This window comes from Polyergus mexicanus, unplaced genomic scaffold (genome assembly GCF_030449975.1).
Source record: "Polyergus mexicanus isolate NDT 795.1 unplaced genomic scaffold, iyPolMexi1.0 SCAF_12, whole genome shotgun sequence".
NCBI lineage: Eukaryota > Metazoa > Arthropoda > Insecta > Hymenoptera > Formicidae > Polyergus > Polyergus mexicanus.
This window is the reverse complement of record NW_027223332.1, coordinates 4,774,291-4,801,588: the sequence shown is the minus strand read 5'-3', so window position 1 is coordinate 4,801,588 and position 27,298 is coordinate 4,774,291. Positions and strand designations below refer to the sequence as shown.

Sequence of the window (27,298 nt, the reverse complement as noted above, 5' to 3'; positions counted from 1 at the left end):
CCCCGATTACTCCGTAAAACGCGCGAGGCAACCGGAAAGAGAATAAGCGCAAGTGGGCCATTCTTGAAACGGATGAGCAGGTGAACGGGCGTAAATCAGGGTAGACTTAAGTCACGGTACGAAACGGGAGGAAACGAGAGATGGCAGAGAAGAGAGAAAGAGAGAAAGGGAGGACAGGAAGGAACGAAGGATAAAGAAAGACGCTGAGAGATGGTCGACAGAGGACAGAATGAAGAGAAAAAGACGAAGAGAAGCAGAGCAGTTCTTACACAGCGCGAAGAGGACAGCAAGATTGGAAACGTCCGATGCTGGATCGAGACCAGCTGCTGTCACCGACCTGCCTGGTAGACAGCCGGATTATTGCACGAAGCCTCCATGGACCATGGACGCTCGTTGACTCCGCTATGTGTCCATAGCGGCATCCGTAGATGCTGTGGTCGATTTTGAAAGACGACGTGGAAATCACATGCTTACTAAATCTGGATTTTACGAGTGAAAGCGTTTTTGAGCAATGCCGTAGAATTCGTATACCATAGAGGAGACGGAGTCCTCAAAAGTAGTCTATTCGCGAATATATTCGTTCGAACATAAACAATTAAGGCATCTCGAGATGTGTCATTTAGTAATTGTTTGCTTCGTGAAACTTCGTTGACAGCTTGACACAGCAGTGAGATGAATATTGCATCTCGTGCTATTAATATAAACTCTTGGGGGACATCGTTAAAGCCTCACGTCGATGTACGGCGCTGCGACGTTCGCACCTTGCCGATCGAATTGTTGATTGCTACTTGACCTCGCGGTATCTCGCATCGCTCCCGCATCGCGAACGATACGGCTCAAAGCCGCAAGTGAGACGAAGTTACTTTCGTACAGAAATGAATGTTCGGAGAAGGCGCTAGCAGTAATAGAGAAACCGTCGCGGCTAATAAATCTCTCCGCTTACATTCCCGGCACATAATGCGGCTCCACCGCGAGAATTATGCGCGATTGATAAGACGCGGCGCAAAAGTGTAATTTACGACATCGTTCGCGCGCGATGTAATTGACTATAAATGAAATTGTAAAAGGGAGGCTGCGTGCGCGCGGTGTCAATCCGCCTCCGAGTCTATATACCCGGTCGAATGCTTTGGAAGTTTTGCACGCGACTTTATCGGCCTGTAATTTAACGGAGAACATTTCCTCTGACAGGCACATATAAAACTCTTCATGTGCGATAACATATCGAAGTAAATCGCAATAATACGAAAATACGAAGCACGGATGCATAATCTTCTGTGCAATCTTCCGCACACGTCAAAGGGATATCTCAAAATATCTCTGTTATACGGCCACGCTTTCGATCGGTAGCGTGCTCCTTTTCGCGTGACGAAGTTTAATTTGGAAATTCCCGTGTGGAGAGACTCTCACTCTCTTCGAATATGGATAATGCGTGACACCGTGGAATCGGTGCTAGGCGGCAAGGTGTTGAAGCTAAGGGGCTCGTATTTTTGTCGCCGCCAGAGCTCGTCGTCGTCGTCGTCGTCGTCGTCGTCGTCGTCGGCGCGGCGAGCCCCTTTTCGGGTACAGTGGCGATAAATCCGTATCTTTATGAAACGCCGTCGGACATTGCTGCCTATAGTGGCTTCTTTTGTTCGGTTAAATGTTCCGTAGCTCCGGGCCGGCTGCTCTCGATCTCTCTTTCGCCTTCATCCGTCGATCCGGCATGCCTTCTCCTCCGCGTTTTCTTGTGTAGGCATTGTATTTGGACCGCGCAATCTCTCCGATACTTGTATCAATCTTCTTTTTCGCAATGTTACACGTGTTGCCAAAATTAGAATTAATTATTCTTGCTGCACAACTCCTGGAAAAAAAAAAAAAAAAATGTATTTGGTAAATTTTTTAAACGAACAGATTAGCATCCATAAAATATAATGGGTGATCCTTATTGGATTCATAGTGTCACTGAGGGTTAATATTCGGAGAAAGTGTATATTTTATGCGGTATTTAGCAGCCTCGAGAAATCGCGCGCCTGTGGTCGAAATCGTTTCGCGAGTGATTTTACGACTGCAGAAATAAGAGCCAAGAGTAAATTCAACTCGACGATATAATTATGAATATTTACGCGTTATTAATTTATTTCTAGGTGAAAGCGAACATTACGTAAACGAATGCTGACATACACGTTAATTGAATTATCTTTATCTATTGGACTTTGTCGACAGTAAATATTCTTACTACAGACGATGTATCGTCGAGACGAAATTACAATACTACATATAAGTAAACCTCTATCTTTCACTTACGAGAATCGACCCTAGTCCTTTGTGGGAGCTGTTATCCAGCACTAAGATATTTCGTATATCCATGTAAAAGCCCTGACGATCCAATCTTATCGTAACGAGGGACTCTGAGTTTGGTCGGATCCCATATAAATTATTACCACGAATTTTTCGAGACACTCCGCCTCCACCTCCTTTTCCTCTCTCTTTTCTCTTTCATTCCAAGGCTCGCTGTCTGTTTCTCCAACAATCTGGTAGGAATTTACCGCGTTACCATCATCGTGGCAAGGAGACACGGGAGACGGGGGAGCGGCATCTAATCAAAGAATGGCGGTAATCACCGAAAATAATGTCCTAACATTTCGTAGACCTTTAAAGCTTACGTACACGGCCGGCTTGAGCAACCGAGACGATGGGCGATAAATTGTTGGCACCTACGCGCGAATGCCGCGTGCTCGCCTCTTTTCTTTTCTTTCTCCTTGTCCTGCTCCGCTGATTGTGAGACGATTTCCGCTCTATCCGTCCTTCTCTCCTCGCGTAGCCTCGTCGGCCGATCATCGATTCGAGACACCTTAAAACAATAATGAGGGGATAGCTCGTTGTTAATGCGTTACTTTTTTGCGCGAGACATTCCGTGACGGATGAGGATAAATTTACGACGGTCAAGGTATAGACGGATGTGTTGTATCGGCGACGTAACTTTCTTCGCGACGATATTTCGATCGCGGGTGACATTGAACGTATGCGACATGAAAATTAAGACAAAATTGCGCGATACGAAATGACAAAGAATGCGTCCAAAAGGCGTTCCGTTCCGTCAATGCGTCATGTTCGAGTAAAAGTTGTTTTTCGAGTAATCGTTAAATACAATACAATAGTCTTGTGATTCAAGCGAATAAACAATAGTAACGCATAATGAGCATATATGACGTAACGATGTAATTCGGAATGACAAATTACAATATCACAATGTATTTTTTTTACGCTTATAAAGAAACATACGATATATGCGCATATGAATATACGAAACGACTTGGAAAAAGACGACATTTTATATCTAATTGCTATCTAAAAAGCTGCGTAGACTTATTGTCTACAATACGTAAATAACTCAATGGCTCAATGTCACGTGAAACAGGCAAATTACAAAAATTGAATTTGTATTGACGGTAACATATAAGTTATATAGTTGAAAATAAATATGTAACTGTCAATGTTCATTGTGTTATATTCTATGCGTTTCCGTAGATAATAATGTCTGACAGATGTTTCCGTGTGGATTGCACATCTCGCGGACACATCTACACAAAGTAAATGCTTCGAAAGGACGCATGAGACAATATATAAAAACAATATTTCTTTCAATCGCTTTCTTTAAATTAAATCGACTCGATTGAAAACAGGCATTCTGTGGCACGACATAGAAATAGCTTTGAATTCATTTAAATAAATATAAATTTCATCAACGTTATTGTGTGTTATATAATTGTTTAATGAAAAAATAAATCAAAATTGTTGAAGTATTAATGAAATATTGTACGAGACATTAAAATGATTAATTAAAAACTTTGTCAAATATTGATGTATTATTTTTTTGAATTTTTTTAAGCTTTATATCCGGTATGAATTAATAATATTCATTAAATAATCTTGTTTGTGTGTGTGGATTATGGCAAGAAAATATTAGCAATTATCCAAAGTCGTTGTCTGGAAAGGAAAGCAAATATTAGTTCCTCGTCGCATCGCCGCCACTCGAGAGACGCAATTATCGGATATTCGTAAAAAGACGAAAGAAGAGGGCAACAAGACGGGCGTTGATGCGACTGATACCGTTATATAGCGCAGCCTATAATAAAGTAAATAAAGAGTTCTCAACCAACGACTTGACTTTCCGCTAAGGCAAATCGTACTTTTATTTTTCCCTTCGTTCAATCGAGAGGGGACGAAAAGGAATCGTCGTATACCCTCGAACCAGTTCGAAAACAGCCTGTTCGTTCTCCACTCGTTACGCATTATCATTCTTGATATTATTTGTTGATTATGTAACTGATAGTCAGTAAGCTCTTCGTTCTTCACTAATTTCATCGGCCACCTGCCGATTCATTGCATATCATTATCTCCTTTTACAAAATTGTTTTTTTTACACTCGAGAGAATTGTCAGCAAATACAAAATAGAAGGTAAAATAATTGGGGGATATTTTAAATATTCCATACGACAGAGTTCAAGATTCTATCTCTTCGCCCTTCTTTTAATCTTTATACTTTCAAATGTTCTTATAATTTTTTATAGGATTTGCAAGAGATTACGAAATTTCCAAGTTTTACAAAAAATGATGTGATGATGATATCGATTGATAATTTGATGATTTTCTTTATACATCAATCTTGAAAAAAAAAAAAAAAAATCGTAATGTTATCTACGATACTAATGTTGCTTTTATAGAGTTCTTCTATCGCTTTGTTACTTTGTCGTTTCTCTCTAAAAAAAGGATACGTGAGTTGCTCGATATCACGATATCATATTTATATATTATTACATTATTATTAAAGTAAATATTCACGAGGCATTAATTTCTTGACATTTCATTGAAATCGAAGTTTTGATATGGTAGAGAAAGTAGACATTTTCACGTTACATAAGAATTTGTCATATTTGAATATGGATATTTATATTTAATAAGGCAATAAATTTCCCGTTTAACACTTGTTCTACTTTATTGCGAATTATTTCCTTTATTTTTTTCATCGATTGCAAATGATTTTTTTTTTCTAGATAGTAGATTTTTCCTGGAGCGTAAAATGCATTACAAGTAGATAGGATAGAAATATATCATTAAGACTATTCGTAAACGCGCGAAATTGTTTTTATCAATCACGCGTAAATTCTCTCCGCTTTCTTTCAATTTATTTCAATAGGTAAAAAGCAAGTATTTTAAATCGCTTTTATTAACGCGATTTCTCTAAATATCGATCAACGTTTGTTTTCAGACAAGAAATTAACTGCTTTCAGTATAGAAATTAACAAACATAACATGTTAATTAAGCGAATTTTATATCCAATGCAATCGCTGCGAAATAGTCTACTTAATCCGATAACTTAGATAAAAAAGGAGGTAAACGCACGATGTTTATTATGTTAATTATATTACATTGCTTGATGTTTCCGGTGAAAATGCAAAAGACGGAAATGATCGTTGTACAATCTGGAAAAAAAGACGTCACAAGATTATTTTGTTTTACACACAACTATTAAGCATTTGCGATAAAAACATAACGGAAACTAAATATTCAATCGACAGTTTATTAATCAGGGAAAATTTTGACGAACAATTTTTAAGCAATTACATAAAATGTCAAGTAGAATGGCAGATCAACTATTTATAATAATTTTGCCAAGCATTTTTACACGCGATTAAAATCTAATATATTTTTATTAAAGACGATGTGCAATTGAAATACCTGTTTTCATCGCGACATACGATTTATGGCATTCGACCACGCGACGACACCCTATTAGTATTTACGTACGGTTAAACGCTCACGCATGTTCACGTACCAGAAAGGATTATGGGCATAAAAAGGCCATGTCGCATGTCGTCGCTTGACGCGCGCGACAGTTTCCCCGTCCAATTATCATCTGACAATGAGCCGCAACACCTGCGGCGAGTCGGGCTGCACCGCCCCGTGCCTATCCGTGCAGCGAGTCAGACAGAAGCTACACGCGCATTAATATCCTCACGCCCGGAGGCGCATTGTTCTCGTTAAATAGGGCGAGAGCAGCAGCTCCACGAATCGCGATAATCACCGGCGTGGCGGTGACGGAGGTGCATCTGCATACAAGTCGGCCAACGCGAGCGGACCGACCGACGAACGAAGCGAACGAACGGAGCGGAGCGTCCGGTGACAACGGGTAAGGGGATCAGTCCGTAAATGTAAACTTGAACGAGCGACGCAAAAAGTGCGCGACTCTACTGCGTCGAACGAAGGGCCGTTTGTCTGGCTAGAGGCCGGAACGAGCGGCTCTTGTACCCGGTTCCCCGATGCTCTTCTCTGCCGCTCGTTGTATAGTCTTCCTCGTCTTGCTTCCCGCGCCGTATCCTCCTCTCGTCTTCTTCTTCTTCTTCTTCTTCCGTTTCTGCGCTCTCTCTGCTCCCCTTGCCGCCCTCGCCAATTCTCCTCACCCCTTCCTCGTTGATTCCCCTCTCTGTCGGCTGTGTTTCGCTTCTTGCGCTGCTCGTACGCTCATCTCCATTCCGTCCACGCCGCTCATCCTTTTTCTCGCGGCAGCCGCCGCAATCCCGGAAAACGCGCGCGCGCCTCTCCGTATTGCTCGTTCTCTCTTAACCGCGATCGACGAGGCTTTCTCTGCGGCGAAACGTCTGTTTTGAGAGCATCCGTTTAAGGAATACAATATGAGGACGCGGAAAAGATTTTTATAAAAAGCATTTCTCTCTCTTTTCCTCTCGTAAAAATTCGCAGCTGCCCGCATGTGCAAAGGACAATTGAATAATACGCGAATATTTGATCTTATATTTATATATTTCCTAGTTAAATAAAAAAAATAAACATGCGAGAAAATATATATTTTTACATACGCTAAAGATTAATATTAAAAGAAAGATATTATTGAAACTGAAATATTCTCGAAACATTCAACACTATTCTAGCGGTTTATCGAACCTCATTTCTTAAGCACGCGTGAATAATTAGCTCGGATAAGAAACGAGCATGTTGCCAGTCTTTTCTCTTTACACGCTTTATTAACTCTCTAGTCTAGACGTACGAAGGATACGAACACAGAAGAGCTATTGTGCATGTTGTTCGGCATTCATCTTGTATGCCTCTATAAGCTTTTGCGAGTGGGCATTTACTCGACGCAATCTCGTTTTTAACTTATAATTATGCGATGCACGTTATAGAAAATAGTATCGCATGTATGCCTGCTAAAGCGGAATGTGTCAAATTTTTTATCTATTTTTTCATATATGGTATATCGTTAGAAATAGAATTATAAAATGTCGCGACGGTGTATGACGTAATCGTATTGGAGATGACAATCAAACCGTTGAGAATTAGCAAATATTCTTTCATATAGCTGAAAAATTTAGGAAGGTATATCTTCGATTTTTCACTTATACTTTATCTTATCTTAAATTCAATGTTTTATTCGATCATTTTGACGACATCGATCGATCCTGTCGCTAAAAGTTCGTTGATTTAATCGATGCGTATTCTTGATATCCTGCATCTCCTTTCTTACTCTCGCTTTTTTTCCCTACACGCCACTAGCCTCCATTTTTCGCATCGTGCTTCTTCCGGCGAGAAGGCAGCAAAAGGCGCGATGCGGTCGGTGGAGGAAGAGCATTCGGTGAATTGAATTATTTAAAGCCCGCGCAAGAACAGGCGTCTTTTATGAGTGGCTCCACACAATGTCGGCTTTGTGCCTCTCAGATACACGTGTTGCGTGCGCGCGTTCACGTACGCGGCGCGGCCGCGTCGGCCAGCATGAATGTGCTAATAATGAAGGTAAATTTGTTCCGAGGAGTCATTAATTAAAAGTATTTTGTAACAAGGCGACGTTCGCCGCCGTGCGCATCGTCCTGGTCTCTCCATCCGAGCTTTCTTTCCACCCTGCGCGCGCGTTACATAAGACACGGGGCGGTTCACAGAGTTACCGCTTGGAGCAACCAGAATTACCAGGGTATACGTATACCCACCCCTCTAACCTCTGGACGGTAGAAATAAATGAATGTACTCTCAAATGGCTACGATAAAGAGACATAGAAGACGATTGATGGTGATGTTTCTTTGAAAGAAAAATTATTCATTCGTGCTTGTTTAAAGGAAAAGATCGTAACTCTAAAGCAACTCTCTGTATATATGTACACGTGCTCGTTGGACGCCTATGTGTCGTATGTATATACAATACATATACGCGCGAATAGATGAGAGCCGATGGCAAGAACGATGTATAAATAAAAATGGCGATCATAGAATTGCTAATGTTTCAAAGAGAGATATTATTCTTTTCAGAAGATGACAGGACGCGCGCCACAACGCGAGACTTTTCAGAAAATCACTAGAGACGGGGTAGTGGGAAAATGAAAAAGGGTGTAAGGATGACAGAAGGACCGCGTCGTTGGGTTGACGTTGACAGTGGTGGATAGTGGGATGGCCAACATCTCGTGTTTTCTCTTTGCGCGAACTTCGTGGATACACGTGTACAAGAGAGAGTCCGCGCAAGCGAACCGCCATATTTAAATATTGCTCACCGAGATACTCTGTATATATGTATATATCTACGCAACACGCGCACATGTGCGCACAAACGGCCACAAACGACCGGGTTTGCGTGAATACGTATACGTTATATGTGTCTATACAAAACAAGCGGCCACCAGTAATTCAAAGGCCCCATTCAAGGCTCTGTCTCTATTCTTGCTCTCGCGTTGTAAACCATTTCATTTGCCCTTTGCCGGAGTAATAACTAATAAGAAACTCTGCTCCCGGATTTTTAACCGCCAACAACGTATCACGGTGCTGCTTTCATTATACAAATAACCAACACGCGGCCAACAGTGGCTTTAATATTGTCTCGACTAGCTGGGAAAGCAATAAGGGAAGCGTAGGAAGTTGATTCAAAGTGTAAGACGCTATTCACTTGCCACGCGATGTTTTTTATCCGTAAGGGTGTGTTTTCGAATGGCAAAAAAACCATAGCAAAGGTATCATAATGTAAATGAATTAATTCCATCTGTATGGGAAAATATTTTATAACACTGCTCAGATATATATATATATATATATATATATATATATATTGACCCATGGCATGTTATGGAATAGTTTAAAATCTGTGCTCAATTTTATTACTATTTTTTACGACTGTTTTGTCTTTTTTAATCTCTGAATGCATTTTAATTAAACGTTAACGATATTTCTAATATCAATCAAAATAAAATTGGAATTATACCGTGCATGCTTATTTCATTTTTAATCGGCATATAAAAAAATTTCATGTTATATCAATAATATAATATCTGCTAGAATGATCGATGTTAAAAATACGTACACGAAGATGAAGAAAATGATAATTTTTCATATAATTTATATACGGAATACATATATATATATATATATATATTTTTTTTTTTTAAATGATACTACTATTTATCATCAAGGGCGATCTATCATCGCCATTAAGATATCTTTTTCGCAGAACGTAGCACGCAAAACTTGACATACACTACTGATGTTTTATTCATAAAACGATCTACACTCTACTGGTTTTGCCAAATTAGATAAATATATTTATTTAATGAACTTTAAGATAAAGAAAGTTTTAATAAGCCAACATATCTGATCTTTTTCACAAATTAATGTATTTGTTGGATTAATTACAGTAATAATGTGCATGTTTAAGTACCCTTATAGAATGTTTATAAATATTTATATGTTTCTTTAATTTTTAGATAAAATCGTCTATATAAACACTGAAAGCGTTTAATTTATATTGCATATATATATATTGTTTAATTCATGTTATATTTAATTAAATGGCGTATTTATATATTTCTCTTGCATATAGATATATTTATACGTCATTAAAAATAATAGTAAAAGTGGTGGAAAAAATATTAGCATTATTAAAATTAAAAAAGATTGAAGGATTTTCGACATTTCATACATTTTAATAATTAAATTATTAATAAATATCAATGTAAATTAATAATTGATTTTATACAATTAATCTTTCACGAAAATTGATTCTTAAAACTTTTATAATGTAAAAAAAAAAGAAAAAAAGTAGTACGCGCGAACGAGATTTAATCTTTCTATTTCGCTGCCGAAGTTAATGAACGGGCGTGAAAATATAGCTTAACGTGCAATTACAGTCAGTCTGTTTGCTTTTATGACGGAAGAAAGATTACGTGTCTATCTAGATGATGTCACGATGGAAATGAATGTCGAATATCATGCGCTCTCTCCTCGATAGATATCGACTTAATGAGTATACATTCATCGTAAGAGCGAAACTATGGACATCGTAAACGCGAAGTTGCGCTGGTATGCGAGTTACGTCATCTGCGACGCCATCAGGTGAAGACACGCTTGGGACGAGGTGTCCTTGGTGGACACCTGTCGGGACTCCCCGTCGATGGGGGACGATTATCGAATGACGAGAGAGCGAGCACGAGCACGAGCACGAGCGCGAGTTACGAAGGCAGGGTTTTGGAGGAGCGCCGATGTGATCTGAGGCAGGTGGAGCAGAGGGAGGGGAGAACCCTCTTGCACTCGAAGTTCGATGAAATTTCAACCCCGGCCGAGAGAAGATCGGCCGGTAAATTGACGAAGGGCGAATGCGCCGGAGGCGCCCTCTCCAACCCCCTGTCGCTAATCCACCCCCGTCCCTCCGCCTTCTCCTTCTCCCTCTCCCTGTCCCGCGCGGAACGCAGTAAGCCACCGACCAACTAGATTGACGTCAGACAGAGGAAACGGCTCCGCGCCTAGTGATTGTCATTTTCCGGCCTGCATCCGGACTGCATGCTTTTTCTCCGTTCGCGCTCTTTTCCTCGCGCGTCTGCTTGTAATTATTTTTTACGATTAAGTGCGCCGCGTCGTCTGAACGCCCGTTTCGGAACCGATACTGATTGCCATCCCGCCGTAGATCGTTCTCGGCCTCGGGAATTGTCCCAAGCTCTCTCTTTCTCTCTCTCTCTCTCTCGAGTTCAATTTGTATTTCTTTTCTCTCTCGTTCTTTTAACGCGATTGAGTCAATTGCCGGATCGTATAAAGAGTTAAAGGGACGCATTTCTGTTATACAGTAATTTTTCTTAATTATATTTTTCGAGATGATCCATATAATCATTATAATTATCTGAGGCGCAATGTAAAGAAGAAAACTGCTTTTCTTCTTTCACAATAACAGATTTCTATTTACTGAAAAGATAAATTTACCAAGGCTTTTTAGGGTGCTAAAAATACATCAAGCTACAATTCGAGTGCGGTCTGGCAAGACTTCCGTTGCGGAAAAAAGAATGATTCTCTTGGCCGAACGTTTGTTCTTCGTGGTAAAGGAGCAAGCAGTGATCTCTCAATGAAGAAACTCGACTCCATAAATAACCCTCGCAACAAGGATTAGTTGCCCCTTTTCGTCCGGTTCATTGTAAATTAATTATCTGGAAATGAGAAATCTCCGGTATACATTTTTCTCGGCCGCTCACGCATTCAGCGAGAGATAAAAGCCGTTCTTTGAACCTGATCGCTTTTTCATCTATATATCGCGAAATAGTATCGTTGGCTAAGACTGAAACGGTAAGACCGATATGTTTCCATAAAGTTGTTGACATGAGATGCACATGTGTTAGGATAAATTGATAGCTTTGCATCGCACAAATAGCACTTCAAAGTCTACAAACCTTTGCCGTCAAATGACGATCTACGAATTTATATGTCTCTGATTGAGTCAACACAACGGCAGACACATCATTTCTAACATCAGTCGGAGTCTATTTCGCTCGAAACTGACGATGAATATTTTTTATCGCGTCATCTTTGTACATTGAACCGATATTAGAGGCACGAAGACTGAGAATACATACATAGAAATATACGTAAAGAGATAAAAGAAATTGCGAAGAAAGCGCGTACGCGAATCGACGACGGTCGCGACGAAAATTGACAAGGTTCTACTAATTGAATTAGAGAACGATTGTTACCCGTCCTACGCGACGTATATATGCAGATGTATATACGAAGACGCGATTACGGAGGAGTCTCGCGCGTTTCAACACACATATCGGCGCCTACGCAACTGCTCACCGGCCATGGTGGAATTTTCACCTGCTCAAATAGTGCCCGGACCGTCAAGCTCGCCGTGTCATTGTGTTTGCATTATTATGTTAATCGCAACGTGCGGCAGTAACAATGCGTCAACCTCGATTTAGGAAGCGGCTCGAAAAGGAACATATAGCTGAACAAATATTAACCGAGTAAATCATTAGTTTCCTCCTCGCCTCCTCCTTTATGTCGGACGGCGTTTGTTCGAGGAGACTCGAAACACACGCATACACCCATGCTGTCGTACAATACATTGATTTCGAGAGACTCGTGAAGTAGTCGGCCCCATAATTTGCAAATTAAGCTTAGCTATTTGCGATGCCACGAAGTGCCGTACCTGTGAAACCGCGGATAATACACAACGGACGATTGCGCAATTGTGTAACTTAGAAATTTTTATTCTTGTCTATCCTTCGAATACAATTCAATACAAAATCAATATTTGAAAACATTGAAAACCTATAATACCAAGATAAAATAAGAGAAGGATATTTTTACCCTTTTGTCTGCGATTCGTATTTGCTCAAGTTCTAATTATACGTATGTTGAAGTAAATTTAAAGATAAAAATAAAGTAAAATTTTTTATTACGAAAGCCAGAATTAATAATAAAATCGTAAAACATACGTTTAAAACTAGCGATAAAATTTACGGTAAACACACGAATATTCTTAACAAATGTAACAAATATAATCGAAGATGTAGCTCGAAGTGTATGCGGGAAACCAAGTCGCTCGAATAAATACGAGCTATTAGACCGGCGTTTTCTTGCGCTCGAACAAATCGCGCGTGACCAGAACGCCGCGGTACAATTAAACGAGGCGAAGCCGAATCGAACGGAAACAAGAACGTCGCATCCAAATGGCGAAATGATCCTCGACCGACTAATGACGGCGCGTGGCACGCGTCGCCGATACGCCGCGAAAAAACGGTATCGATCGTGAATCCACCGATGCGAGACGTGCTCAGGAGACTCGTGGCGCTAATCACGTTAGCATAGCATTGCTGATTGAAGTGCGGCGGCCGAATGAAGGAGCTGAAAAGTGTACTCGGCGGGGTGGGTTCCATTCGTCGAAAAGTGCCACTCTACGCGGTACGATACTCGTCGCGAATCTATGATACACGAATTCCCATCGGTCGATTCTATTAAGATCGACTTTACTACGGCGTTTCAAGCTGCCGATTCGAATTTTACTTTCGAAAGAATTTTTGTATTTATAAATTTTTATATAAAAAAAAAAGAAAAAATTGATTCGATACAGTGAAAAAAGTACCGATCTTGTTTTATTTCAGGAAAATAAACATTTCGCTCTTTCGCGACATGTCGATCGAATAATTTTTGCGTCGATATTGCGTCGGACATTAAGGATGTACAGGAGGCATTTTAACCCTTAGACTTCCCAATGCGATACTGTCGTACCTTTCTTTTTCAATCCAACGACAAGTCCGTTCCTCGCAAGCCCATCCCCCTTTTATCCCCGTCCATCCCGCTGCGACGTGTAACGCAATTACGATTGTTGTTTGAATGAACAATCAAGCACCCTCGAGGCGCGCCTCCAATCATTCAATTTCTGTTCAATCGACTTCTCTGCTCTCGCGCGCGCTGCCAGTCGGTTCCCGCGCCCCTTCCTTTCTCCTGAGAATCATCGTCGTGCCAGAAAGAGACGGGAGGAGAAGAGAGACAGAGGAAAAAGGGGGTCGGTGGTACATCGAAGGATAAAAAGAGAGCGGGCGACGAACGCACTCGGTCGCGGGGAGGACTGGGGTGCGGGCCCGCGATTATTGTCGCTTTCCCGACTGACAAAGTAACTACGCCGGAATACTTCTTATTTCCTGCCGCTGACAGGGCGCATATTACGAGAAAAGAAAGCTAATAACAGCTACCGCGCCGCCGTCTCGTCGTTCGGCTACCTGCATTGACGGGCGCGCCTCGCAAACCCGTCCCGGGTTACATCGCCGTCCCCGACTCCTCGGCCCCCTTGGCCCCCTTGGTCCTCGCTATTGATTTGTGCTGGTGGAATCGGGTACGCGCGCGTGTGTAGCGGGGACGAGCCCGTGAAACCCGGTTATTAGTTCCCTGCGGGAGAGCGGACCTCTTCTCTCCTTCTCTCTCTCTCTCTATTTCTCTTCTTCTTTCATTCTTTGCGATTCTTGAAGGTACCGTACGAAACTTCTCGATTGAAGAGAGAAAGAGACGAAGAGAGGTCGAGAGGCCGCCTATTATTTCATCCATGATGTCATTGCCGCAAGCGTCGCGGGATGTTAACACGGATGTGACGTCGCAAATCGTCGATAGGCTATTTACGCGATGGTGCTGATATCTGCCGCGGGGAGACACGCGATCAACGAACTTGGCTTGTCGTAAATAAACAGTCGGTCATAATTTCCATGAAATATGAATGATGAGAGAAACAATAAATTTCTTAAATAGAAAAGAGGCACGGAGACACGAACGGTAGAATTTTTTTTTTACTTCGAATAATCTTTCGTAATCTACATAAATAGGCTTTAATATATTAAATATTCCATTTTTATTTTAATATTATCAGCGTGCTTGTCTCACAACGTCTTGTAACATATTAATTTAACGGTATCTTTCTTGTCAACGATCAAAAAGTAATTATCATATTAAAGCGAAATCGTCGCCGGCGATTTAATATATGTCATAAGTCGATTTCTTTTTCGGATTCCGAAATTTATATAAATTTCGCGATATGCGCCGTTAATATCCGTGCCAATAAATCGAAGGTAGATCGATTCGAAACCTGATAAACCCATTTGAATCGTGGCTTTTTATGTTGCATTTTAAAGAGTTAAAGAAAACTGCACGGTTTAAATGTTGCTCAAACACGTGGAGCTATATGATATATAAGATATCTTCTTTCTCATTCTAATCTTACTTTTCTCACATTATATCTCACGCGTTCACAGTTTGTACCTCTTTAAGCCGTCAGTAAACATAACGATCATAAAGTGCTAACAACGTTGCCTTAATACTATCGTCTCACGCTGCTTACCCCATAAACCTCTACGTTTCATGGGTTCCACCAAACTTTTACGGTATCGTTAGTATGTCGAATTTACTACGTGCCTCTATATAATATTCCTGCCAGCAGGATCGCGCGCTGACCCAAACAATAAAAATAAGATACAAGAAATAACCCTCTCTCGGAGGGGATGTATCCATATAAAAGACAAATTCTTAAATTAAGGAAACAAATTCTGGTTCGCGCGAGGTGCAAAATGTAACGGTTTAATTATCGTGTTTACACGGAGAGTACAGTAACCGGCGATTCCTTCAAGTACAAATATCGGTAACTTAGTTAAGACGAGCGTTTGCGTTCGGATCTAGAGCGGAGACGTCGGAGAAAGGAGAAAAGGGGGTTAACACCGAGACAGAAGAAGAAGAAGAAGAAGAAGGAGGAGGAGGAGGAGGAGGAGGAGGAGGAGGAGGAGGAGGAGGAGGAGGAGGAGGAGGAGGAGGAGGAGGAGGAGGAGGAGGAGGAGGAGGAGGAGGAGGAGGAGAGAGAACGGACGACGAGAGACGACAGTTCAGAGGAGAGGAAAAGAGATTCGTGATGTTTGTGTATGTGAATACCTGTACATACGTGTGCTCGTTGGCGAGGGGGGCAGCCGGTAGCGAGGGGAACAGGGGGGGGGGGCAACGGGTGAACGGGTGAACGGCCTGCCGCGTCCTTGCGAGCCACCTGACCACACCGGCCGTGCCGCCACCACTCGGTCTCTCCAGCATCCTTCCAGCGGTTCGGACTCGCCTCTTCCAACCGGCAAATCCCGCTCGTCCTACCGGGCTTCTACCTGACCGATCGCATACATTTTACGGCCCCTCTGTGTCGATTCCCGCGAGTTCTCTCGCGCGATCGCACCTGAATCTTTGACATGCCATTCTGCTTGCTCATGGCTTGTCACGAGTTTACCGTAATCAACGTCGAATTCAGATGCGGATCTCGTTACTCTATTCGGTGGATTCTGGATCTTCGCGACGCTATTAATAATAATTCGGGATTTTTTCTTTCTGAATATAAATATCTTTTAATTTTTATATAGTTTTCCGAAATATATATTTTTATATATTATAATATTCGGTTTTATTATCTGAAAGAAGATATTACAACGGCTTGCGATAACAATTAATACATACGATAAGTAAATTGCATTCTTAAGTTTACAACATATGTGTAACATTGCAAAATTTTTAAAAACAATAATTAGGATAATATATCTAAATCCTTCATCTTAACATACATCGCACAAAAATGCGAAAGCAATTTCCGTGACGTTTAGGCAAACGACCACTTGCGATTTTGCAGTCGATTTCAAATATTCGTTTCTCGCAACTCTATCCAAAAGTGGTTACCTATCCTTTGTAATGCATGCTTCCTTATTTCCAGAAAACGCCCACGCATTATTAGCATGTTACCGCGATATCTTACCTTTCTCGAGAACTGTCTGCTTCAACTTGTTTATTCTTTTCGTGTAACATGCGAGATACAGTCCCGTATCTTTCGTATCGTGCGATATTGATCGACCACTTAGCATTTATCCGTAGATATTGATTGTTTTGTTCGAGGCTTTTCACTTTCTAATGAGTCGCTATTTATAAAACGCATTATTCTACCTATCTTTGCGACACATCTATGACGCCAAGCGATTTCTACATCTTACTTTACTATAGACTATCTAATCCAATATTAAGTTCTGGCTTATCTCAATTACCAGTGTGTGTTAATTATTCTATAAATCCACTTTTTCAATTAATACAGTCTTTTTTACTTTATATATTATAAATCTACGCAATATTTTGTTTATTTTGTTTTCCCTATATATACAATAAATCTCCCTGAGTTTGATTTAAATATATCGATAAAGTCATGCGTTAAATTTTCTCCTTTGTAAATTATTATAATTTCTCTCGGATATCCAAATACACTATTGTGAAAATTAAAAATGAGATCGATACAATAAAGAAGAGAGGGTCGATGTCCGTTTAATGGTTCATAACGGCACCGCCGTGGAGATCGTCTCTTCTCTTTAAAGCTTATTTATTATTATCAAAAATTATGTAACGCGGATATGTTGTGAACATAAAAATGCAATTTACTTGTACATATTAATTGCAGTTGCAAGCAATTATAATACATGTAAAAATATTTCTAAAAATTTCATAACAATTAAAAAGATATAATTCAGAGATTTTATATCGCCGTACAGATACGTTTGTCGTACGCTTTGCGTTTTTAACACGGCTGGAAATAAATTACGGGATGTTTATGTACTCATGGTGGCGTACCTCTTCTCAATACATTTAATCTTCATTATTTCAAGACACTTCTCTCGGTCGCAAACTTTTATACCGTGTGCGTTTCTATCCGTTCATTCGCACGTAATCCAAATTGATTTTATGTACACTCTCGGAGTGTTCCGTATGCCGTTGATTGCAATCGTTTCCCTCTCACGGGCCGATGCTTCAGTACCACTTTCTTACCGAGTCGAAAGTGGCTATTTAGCGTCTTTATGGCTCCTCACTGCCTAGAAACTGTGTAGCGCGCCCGCGGCTATATCGCCTCCACGCTCGCAAATTTATCAAGTGTTGTATTAGCACGGCCACTTATTCTTAATGTCTTATTATTATTCTCCGATCGTCATACATATTTTTCTATACGCGTATTCTAATCTTTATTGTACATATTTCTTTTCATTTAATTGGTCAGGCGTATATTTTTGCGATAAGTTCCTTTTATTCGACACAACCCGAGAAAAAAATGATATAATATGGTCAGATGTAAATAGACTTGAATTAGTTAAATATTAAATATATTATAATTATTGTTTTGAAAAAAATCTGATAACTGTATGTAATTTTATATGATCATATATAATAATATTCGAAATTTGGCGCGATATGATCTTATCTTTATGTAATCATATTCGGCTAAATTTGTTTTCATATATATTTCATATATAATCAGGTCTAGCCGAATATGATTATATAAGATAAGATCATATCATATTTAATTATATATGATTTTATATAATTACATAAGTCACTTTTTTTCGGAAATATAAAAAATGAAGGAAAATTTATGATCGTTGAAAATTCAAGCAGTATTAAAATTGTTACGTGATCCTGCATCGACCAATGGATTGCAGTTTGCCTTTTGATTTTTGAAGAAAATTAAATTTGTGTTACAATTTAGCAATGTCATGATCGCGCGAGTGTTGTTTTTACTTCACGGACGATTGAAACTCGGCTGGACGATTACACGCTTCACGGCGGTATTCTGTCGAAGCATGTAACCGGTATTGGCTCGACAGAGACCGTAGGTTACGGAAAGATCCTCAGGGCTAATGATCCATCACCTCCCGATTCTAAAGTCCGAAGTGGCTACTTAACGACTTTACAGCTGCTTGCCATCCGGGAACGCCCACGTGCCATAGGTAAACCCCTTCGACGCGCTTGCGAATTGATCATCCGGTCTATTAATAGAGCGGGAGCTACCTGCGATCTTCTCGAATAGAAAAATACAGTCCTACCCGTTTTCGAGAAAAGAACGCCTAAAAATCGGCGGCTTCTGTTCGCCAAATCGAGTGATTAAACGTTTTTAACGTTTTTATAAAACGCATTATAAAATCAGATATTTTAGATAGCTTGCAAGAAATCTGAGAGATCTGCCTTTCAAATTAAATTGTATTAAATTAATATGACATATATTATCCAATTATCTTAAATTAATAAAAAATTGATCAGGTCGAAGGTTTCAAGATATAACCGTGTGAAGACTAAGTATCTGACGAAAACATGATGATTCTGTTAGGTAATTGGTATAAAGAATTGTAATGATATTATGCTTTTGTAATGAATTACTATTTATAAAATGTTTCATTTTGTCGTTATCTATTATACATATATACACAATTTATAATAATTATTTATAATGAAATATATAACTTCAAGCATTTTTCAAATATTTAAACAGTTCTTATATGATTATAAATTATGGAAAGGGGAGAATGTTTAGTGAACATTATATTTTCTCAAGACTCATTTAACATGGTCGGATTCCATGCGGCGGTAGGAATGCCGGCGTTTCAAGTCGAAACCATAGAAGGAACACAGGAGGAGAAAGAGAGAGTAGCGAGGCGGAGAAGAAAAAGACAGTGACGTAGTGTACCCGCGTTCGTAGGAATCTCGTGTCATCTACCAGGTTCTTCTCTCCACCTACCTCTGAATCATCATCATCCTTTGTCTTTTTCCAGAATCCTTCGTACCTGTCGGTAACCAACCGCAAATCGCCGATCTTTCGACTTTTAAATAAAAGCGAAGATAGCGAAGATTTAACGAAATGTATTCTTTTCTCATTAATTGAATGAAAGTCATTAAAGTCGAGACTATTATAATGTAGGATACATTTGCATTATCTTATAATTACGAAAATTCATAAACCATTGTAGTTGTTTAATATTGCTATAAAAATGCAAATTAATTGTTCTTCTCTCCGCCATTCTTTACCCGTCACTGGATGGATTAAGATCGGGAAACATTAACAAGTATTCATCGCTAAAATTCTCTACATTAATTTGCTTTTGTTCTTGATCAAGAAACTACGTTTACGTTTACTTAATTATACTTTCTTTCGCGAAAAAGAATGAGGTAATGTGATTCTCTTTCATTGTGTTCTTTGTTAGACTGTACGTTATCTTTTATTCGATTTTATTTTCGAATTTTATTCTTTCCACCTTCCTATCAACAATTCCGATTCACTTCAATTTTGTAATAATATCGAATGCGAATTAATTGATTTAAGTCAACGAGATGCTAATATTTATAAATTAATGTCTCATGCTATTAGCCTCGGTTATATATATATATATATTTATTGTCAAACAAATGTATTATATTTTAAAAGATCCATATATTATAATAATAAAAAAAATAATTAAGTTTGCTTTGTGTAGAATTCAATCAGATGATTATAAAATTTTTCGATTATTGCGTTATTCTTTAGTATTACTAACTGTTCTGTGCTATCGAGTCAAAGATTTAAGAGGATTTGAGAACAAGCTGCGAGAGAAAACTCGTACGGGTAATGAAAGTTGAAATGGATTATGTAAGAATATTAGAGAAATATTGTAGAATTGGAAATGTATTACGCGCAAGAAATTCTATCAAAGGTTAAACTGCGCGGAATGACGTTTTGCATTATTCATCAAGCTGACCAAGATTCTTTTCTGTCTTGTCCGCAGGATGGTGCGCTTCCTGATGTTTGCCATAATTGTACGACGGTGGACGGGGTCGATACGGCCGTAAAACCCGATCAGCTGGAAGGAGATTCGAAGCTGGTAAGTACGAATGACACCTGCTTATTGTGCTTATTCATTCAGGATGCAGCTATCCAATCGTGTACAATGTGACTTTAATGGAGAACCCATAAAGACCTTTAACTACGAAATCTATCATCGCGTACAGTCTAACTATAGTACCACTGCGATTTATCAGCGATACGACTTATTCCCCTAGCGATACATCTTTGCATAGCATGTTCATAGCATGTTCGGTACTCGTTTATCGAGCTGTTGAACTTGCATACAAGCGCTTATTACAAGCGTATTTCAATTGAAATCGTGTTATAACGTAATGATATAATAGTACTTTAAAACTTTAGAAATCTCCGCGCTTCCGATACAATCTCATCAAATGGATTTTCATAGCATCTACCAGCTATATAAATATGAAACCGGAATTTTTGTATAGAAAATACACGTTTATTGTATGAAAATGATAAAAAATATTTTATTCCAAGTATTGCCCATTGCTAGCTATACATTTTTCCCATCCCTCTGACAATTTGTGAATGCCACGCCAAAAAAACTGTTGCTCCTTTGAGGCAAACCAGTCATCGAGCCATTTTCGTATATTTTCGTAAGAAGTGAAGCGCTGCTCGGCAAGTGCGTGTCCCATCGATGCAAATGAGTAGTAATCGGATGGAGCCAAGTCTGGTGAGTAAGCCGCATGCGAAAGTATTTCCCAACTAAACGCCTCAATCGTTTCCTTGACCGGTTTTGCTGTGCGCGATGGTGCATTATCATGAAGCAAAATCACTTTGCGTTGCTTTTTTTGATATTCTGGTCGTTTTTCACGCAAAGCTTGATTCAAATCGATCATTTGTCGTCGGTAGCGTTCAGTATTAACGGTTTCGCCAGGTTTTAGCAGCTCGTAATAGATCACACCCTTCTTCCACGTTCTTCGTCTCTCACGTCAAAATCGCCACTTCTGAATTTTTTAAACTACTCAAAGCACTGTGATTTACCAAGAGCATGCTCACCGTAAGCTTCGACAAGCATTCCATGCGATTCTGCAGCAGTTTTCTTCAAATGGTAACGGAAAATCAATGCTGTCCGCAAATCGTTGTTTCCAGGCACAAAATTCGACATGTTCAACGCTATTAAAAACTATGTATTGTATGAAACTTGTATTGTTGCGAGTTGAAAATCTTTATCAGATGTCGAAACAAGAAAATGGCGCCAATGACGCGGTTTGACGGTAACTACATTGACAGCTAGGACCATCTATGGGCAAATTCCGGTTTCATATTTATATACCTGGTACAACATTCGACTTTTCTCAACTTTATTTTTATTCTGAACAAAAAAGATCGACATTTATCTGTTGAAGTGTTAAAGTTATCTTATTCCGTTCTATGAAGTTATTAAGATAGGAAAAATTGAATGGTAAAAAAATTTGTCATTCAGGCACAGAGGAGAGAGATAGAAAGAGTTATGATATCTTATTTTTGTACACCTTCGGGTGCTGATACGCTATCGAATTGATTTATACTTTGCACGATTGCTTTTGCGAGTGATCGATCAAATCGTACGCGGTAGGTACGTTACTTGAAACCTACACTACGATATAGTACGCGCGATTGTGCTCCAGGCGGCTAACATGAAAAATAGAATTTATGTAGAATCGCGCACGTGGCAGTGCAAATGAGCGGAGAGAAAAATACTCGTCGCATACTTGATGTTCGGGCTAAGTACAGTATTCAGACACACGCGGACAATCACGAACGGCGGGACACGATTTTACAATAAGTCAATCCATTTTCAAGCTGCGTAAGAGCCTGACAAAAAAGAAAGACCGAAGCTGGATATAGTTATTGCGAGTGTACACGTGAACAGGTCGATCCGGTCGAGTGAGATCAAACGAGAATGCAGAACAAAGAATAAAAAGAGAGAGAGAAGAGAAGAATGAACGCGAGAGGCAGGGGGTTTGCGATGGCGACAGAAAAGAGGGGAGAGGGGGGGGGGAGGGGAAGCAGAAACGAGGTACATATATATATATGATGGCATCAAGGGCGATAAAGATGTGAGGGAGAGGAAGAGAGTAGCAGAGACATCAGAAAGAGAGAAAGAGGTGAGGATGTGTCGTACAATAATCGAATCCATTCGTAGCGCAATGTTTACAAAAGTGCGATATCTAATCGGCGAAATGCTCGTCGAAAAGTAAACCGAGAACAGGGTGGAGCACAACGTGCCGTCTCCCTTCGTCGTTCACGGCCGTTTTCGTCCATCCGTCTCTTGAGCTCGCGAGCGCGCGAACGGGTTATGCGCGCCGGAGAGCCTCTCCTTACGGCAATACCTGCCGCGCGCGGTGAACAGCACACTTCGCTCGGTGGTATCTATTTATACATATATATACGCGACTTTGTATAACAGTCAGTGTACATGTGCACGCATACTTGACGAGATGCATGCGCGCGCGTACGCACACTCGCGCCGGCCAGCACGTATTGGCGTATATATCACCGTCGAGTATTGTATAATGCAGCCATTGATAGCCGTCCTCTCTTTCACGCACGCGATATGCTGCAGTCGCTGCAACCCGTGTCCGGTGACAGCCTCCAGTGTCCAGTCTCCCCGCCGGTGAGTGTCCACAAGATTTATTTTCCCAGGCGATATATACGGGGTGGCGCTCTCCCACCGCAGGAGCGAAAAATCCGGCTCGCGACCCAACTTCTTCGCGTACAATCCTAAGGATCAGGCGAGAATAATGATTTGCCGCGCGTTGTAGTTTTCAGGACGCGACCAAGAGTGCAATCTAAGCGGAAGTACTATTTAGTGAGGTGTGACTTTGTTGGATATTCTCTGCGTTTTCATTGTGTATCGAACATTTAGTTTCTTATCTGTCATCACTGGAATGGAACCGACTAGGTACGTAAAAATCATAGTTTAACTATGAGTGTTTATTGGCAAAAAAGCACGCTGCACAAAAGTAAATATTAATTATTAATTCTGCATATATTTATTATCATTAAGCTTTTTTGAGTTTAAAATCTATAGAAAAATCTGATTTAACATATAATGATGAAATAAAATTAAAAATGTTTGATAAATTAAACTTCAAAAAACAGACGGATGAATAAAAAAAAAAAAAAGTGTTAGCTTTTAATTATTTTCAAACAAATTTTCCAATATGTATTTAATTTCGTACTTAACGATACAGTTATTTAATAAGAGTAAATCATTTGCTACGAACGATATATCCTCAATCAAAATAGTATCCGTTGCAAAAAATCCATCAACTACTGCGATAATGAGCAGATATTTTATATATTACGCGAAACATGTTTTTACTTAACAATTCGCTTTCCAATCCAGCGATCCATGTTACTACTGTACACGATGAAACGGAAGCGAGTTACCGTGAGCTTATGCAATGTTCAAGTTCCGTCGTTGCTCGCGTAAGATTGACTTAAGGCAAGAAATGTAGCGAGAACAAAACTCCTCGGCCGCGATCGCGACTTTCGCCATTAATCGCGCGTATATCGGAGGTAACGTCGTTATTTTCTCGATCGCAACCTGTCTTTCTCGGTGCCCCGTGGTACTTAACGAGCAGATCACTTTCAGCTACGGCGCTACATAAGCACGATCAATTTACAAGGGCGACGAACTGCCTCGATGTCAGGCGTGAAAGATTGCAATCGTCATGTGACGACCGGTTCGGCGAAAGGATCATTCCAACAATCTTTCCTAGATGACGAGGATGACGAGGGACGAGTTACGATTTGACGAGGAAACATTGAAAACGATCGGGAACAATCGGGACACCCGTTGGATCGTCGATCGCTCTGCCATTCGAAATTGCGTAAACGGAATTGAATTACCGTCCATTGCGAGAGAACGTGAAATTCGCGTGCACGGTTCGATTTATTGGACGATCGCTGACGGATAGCCACCGAACGGTTGTTATTTTGCGGACAACTAAAAAAATTGTCGACGATATCTTCATTCGATCGCGCGTGGTAGACGATTTTATCGTATTTTAATCGTCCGCGTTCGTTACGCGCTTTGAAAGTCGAAAAATATTCCGTTTCGCAATATTTATAAATGTTATAAAATATCAAAATTACTTTTGTTTTTCTAAATTGCAGAAATTTTTATGTACGACGATGTGACGCGAATTCACAGATTTCTCGAACATCGGTTTTCATTTCCGAATACGGATATCGCATCCGGCGATATTGACATGCCGCTACCAATGGCGGAATGTTAAGTAAATAGCGCGCAGCTACGAGTATCGTAATGGCTACGCCAGTATCATCGTTCCATCTAGCAATTGTCAATAAACTTGTATCAGCGTATCTTCCAAGACGATGATAAAATGTTATACGATTTAGCTCGAGATTTTTGACGGTGGAAAAGAGCGCTATTTACACAATGATGATTACGCGATTACGCGCATCGCGAATGCTCGATGCGAATCATCGATGCGCTTCCGCTAATTTCGTTCCTCCGTTTCTTCGACGAGAAAAGCGGGTCGAAGCGCGGAGCGCGTTAAATTGGGAGTAATTTGGGCGCGACAGTATCACAAAGACAAGTTATCTCATTGTCAGTGTACTCGTATAAACCTTAGCGAAAAATGATATTTTCCCCGGCATTTGCATTGGTCGTAACTTTGACGCTCCTTCTTCTACGCGATTATATTAAAGTCGCTTTGCGTGAAAAGAGAAATCGGGGAAAAGAGAGGCGCAGGAATAATCCACATTCGTCTATCTTATTTGTGTCTTTGAAAAAGAAAAGAAATGTACGAGAGAAATGTGACAAAATGCGCGCTGCTATACATATTTGCGAAACGCGGAATGCACTGACACGGCGGCTGAGATCTTTATTGCAAAATTTTTATTTCCTCGGACAAAAAGGTATCGCGTCATTCGTGTGCTCAGAAATACGGGTAACAGCCACCGTCGCCAGAATTATTAACGATAATTCAAATTTTTGGCAACGGCAAGTGCTTTAAGAATATCGGGCCTCCGATGACACATAATACATGCTCATATATTTGAATCTCGATCGTCGGATAAAACTGCAGAGGCAAGGAAGGGGCGGGGAAGAGAAGAAGAAAAAGAAGTTGAGACGCGCCTTTGTCGCGTATGTCATTATGACATCCGGTTACCGTATGGTCGTTCAAATGACGCAAATGGTGTTTCAAAAATATCAAAACATATTTGATTAAAAATAACATCGCGCCGTCGCTATTGTTGCAATATCGATTTTTTCCACTCATTACGATCAAAAATTTATTTCTTATTATCATGCTATTGTTGCATATAAAAATATTCTCATTGTAGCTTAATAAAAATTCTAATTACAAATAATAGCATTATAATACAATATTATCAAATAATGTTCGCATATTTATTTACAATTTGCATATTATAATTTATATTTATCGTTTTTATATTGAAACTATTTTAAATGCATATATTTGCACGGGTATAATGAAAAAAGCTACAAGGGGCATCTTCTTGGTAGTCTCTTCGACGTATAACACCAAGCTGTTTAGAATACCTCGCCCAGGATTAACACACTCTCGCGAGATTATGCAGATCCTGGAAAGCTTGTCTATTTAATTCTCGATTTATGCGGAACTCACAGGCCGTTGAACGTGTACCCCATAGTGGCTGTTGTCGACTTTAATCGAGGTCTGTGTGTGCTTGGAACAGCCAATCGTGAATCTGCCGTTGATGCCGAGAAAGCCCGGCCTCTTTGACAAAAAAAAAAAAAAAGAAAAAAAAAGTAGGCAGGCATAATCGTAAAGTGCGAATGTTATTCTCCGGGCGATGAGCGAGGCCGCGAAAGAAAGAGCGAAGGAGCAATATTTTTTTCGGCGCGTATAATGGAACGCCATGGAATAAGAATTCCACGTCTCTCGCAGTCGCGACAAAGATCTCGGGGGAATATTCGAACCGGAGCTCGAAACTGACGTAGGTACCGTTACTGTTCGAATTACGACGAGTCGCAAAGCAGCAATTAGTATCGCGTAATTAATCGAATAAATTTCGCTATCATTCATATCCACCCAAGAATCGACGTAGGAATTTATTTCGCGTCATCGGCAGTTGGATAATATTTTTCGAATTCTCTCGCTACAGTATTTTGCACGTCGGGATCCTTTCATCATTTCTTCGTTGTACTTGTCGATAAATTCGAGGGAGAGCTAAAGATCGGGGCACCCCCCTCGACCGGTATTCGAGCGTGGCGCCGTGGATTCTATCGAGCACGTCAATTGCGAATGATCGACGAACTAAAGACGACGAAACAGGGACGAGCTCGGTCGCCCGAATTGCACAAGCGGATTATACGTTTTCCTTCGTAATAAAACATGGGAGGTCTCAAAGGGAAAATAATGTCTCCCTGATTACTCGCCTCGATTCAACCCGCTACTCTCCTCTCCCTTCCCGACGCCTCTTTCGCGCTGTTTCTCTTTGCAGGGATATAACTTCCCGGTCCTTTCTATGCCTGGGACTTTGTTGAAATGGGGATTAAAACGATGTTTGCGCGGAAGCCAAAAGCATTACCGACTTTATCTTTCGAATTGCACCGTATTACTTTTCCTTTTATCTCGCGGCGCTTCTGTAATATTTGTTTTCTTAATTTTAGTCGAACGACGAAGGAAGATATTCTCCGTTATAAGATTACATTTGAAAGAATTAAAATACGGAGTCAGTCTTTCCGTCAACGTGTGCAACACAGGTCAAGTTACACAAAACGATTTTTAACGTGAAAATATATTCATAATATAATTAAATCCTAGAGAGTGCATTTTTTTATTCAAATATTCCGATCAGTTTGTTAATTGATTTTTATCAAATATCTTATCGCGTATAAATTTTAAATACAT

At 40.1% G+C, this 27,298-nt stretch overlaps 2 protein-coding genes across 4 annotated transcripts in view; both read left to right on the top strand.

The window, feature by feature from the left end:
* The window catches only part of Sox102f (transcription factor Sox102F), a 150,194-nt gene that overhangs the window by 24,310 nt on the left and 98,586 nt on the right, over positions 1–27,298 (top strand). For all 3 annotated transcript variants that reach the window (XM_070304700.1, XM_070304702.1, XM_070304701.1), the window contains one exon: positions 20,362–20,457. The gene's annotated coding sequence lies outside the window, so the exon portion shown is untranslated. The remainder of the gene's footprint in view (positions 1–20,361; positions 20,458–27,298) is intronic.
* LOC138938381 (parathymosin-like) lies at positions 230–15,678 on the top strand. Its single transcript, XM_070305296.1, has 2 exons — positions 230–392; positions 15,452–15,678. The coding sequence occupies exons 1-2, from the start codon at positions 230–232 to the stop codon at positions 15,676–15,678; spliced, it is 390 nt and encodes a 129-aa protein (XP_070161397.1).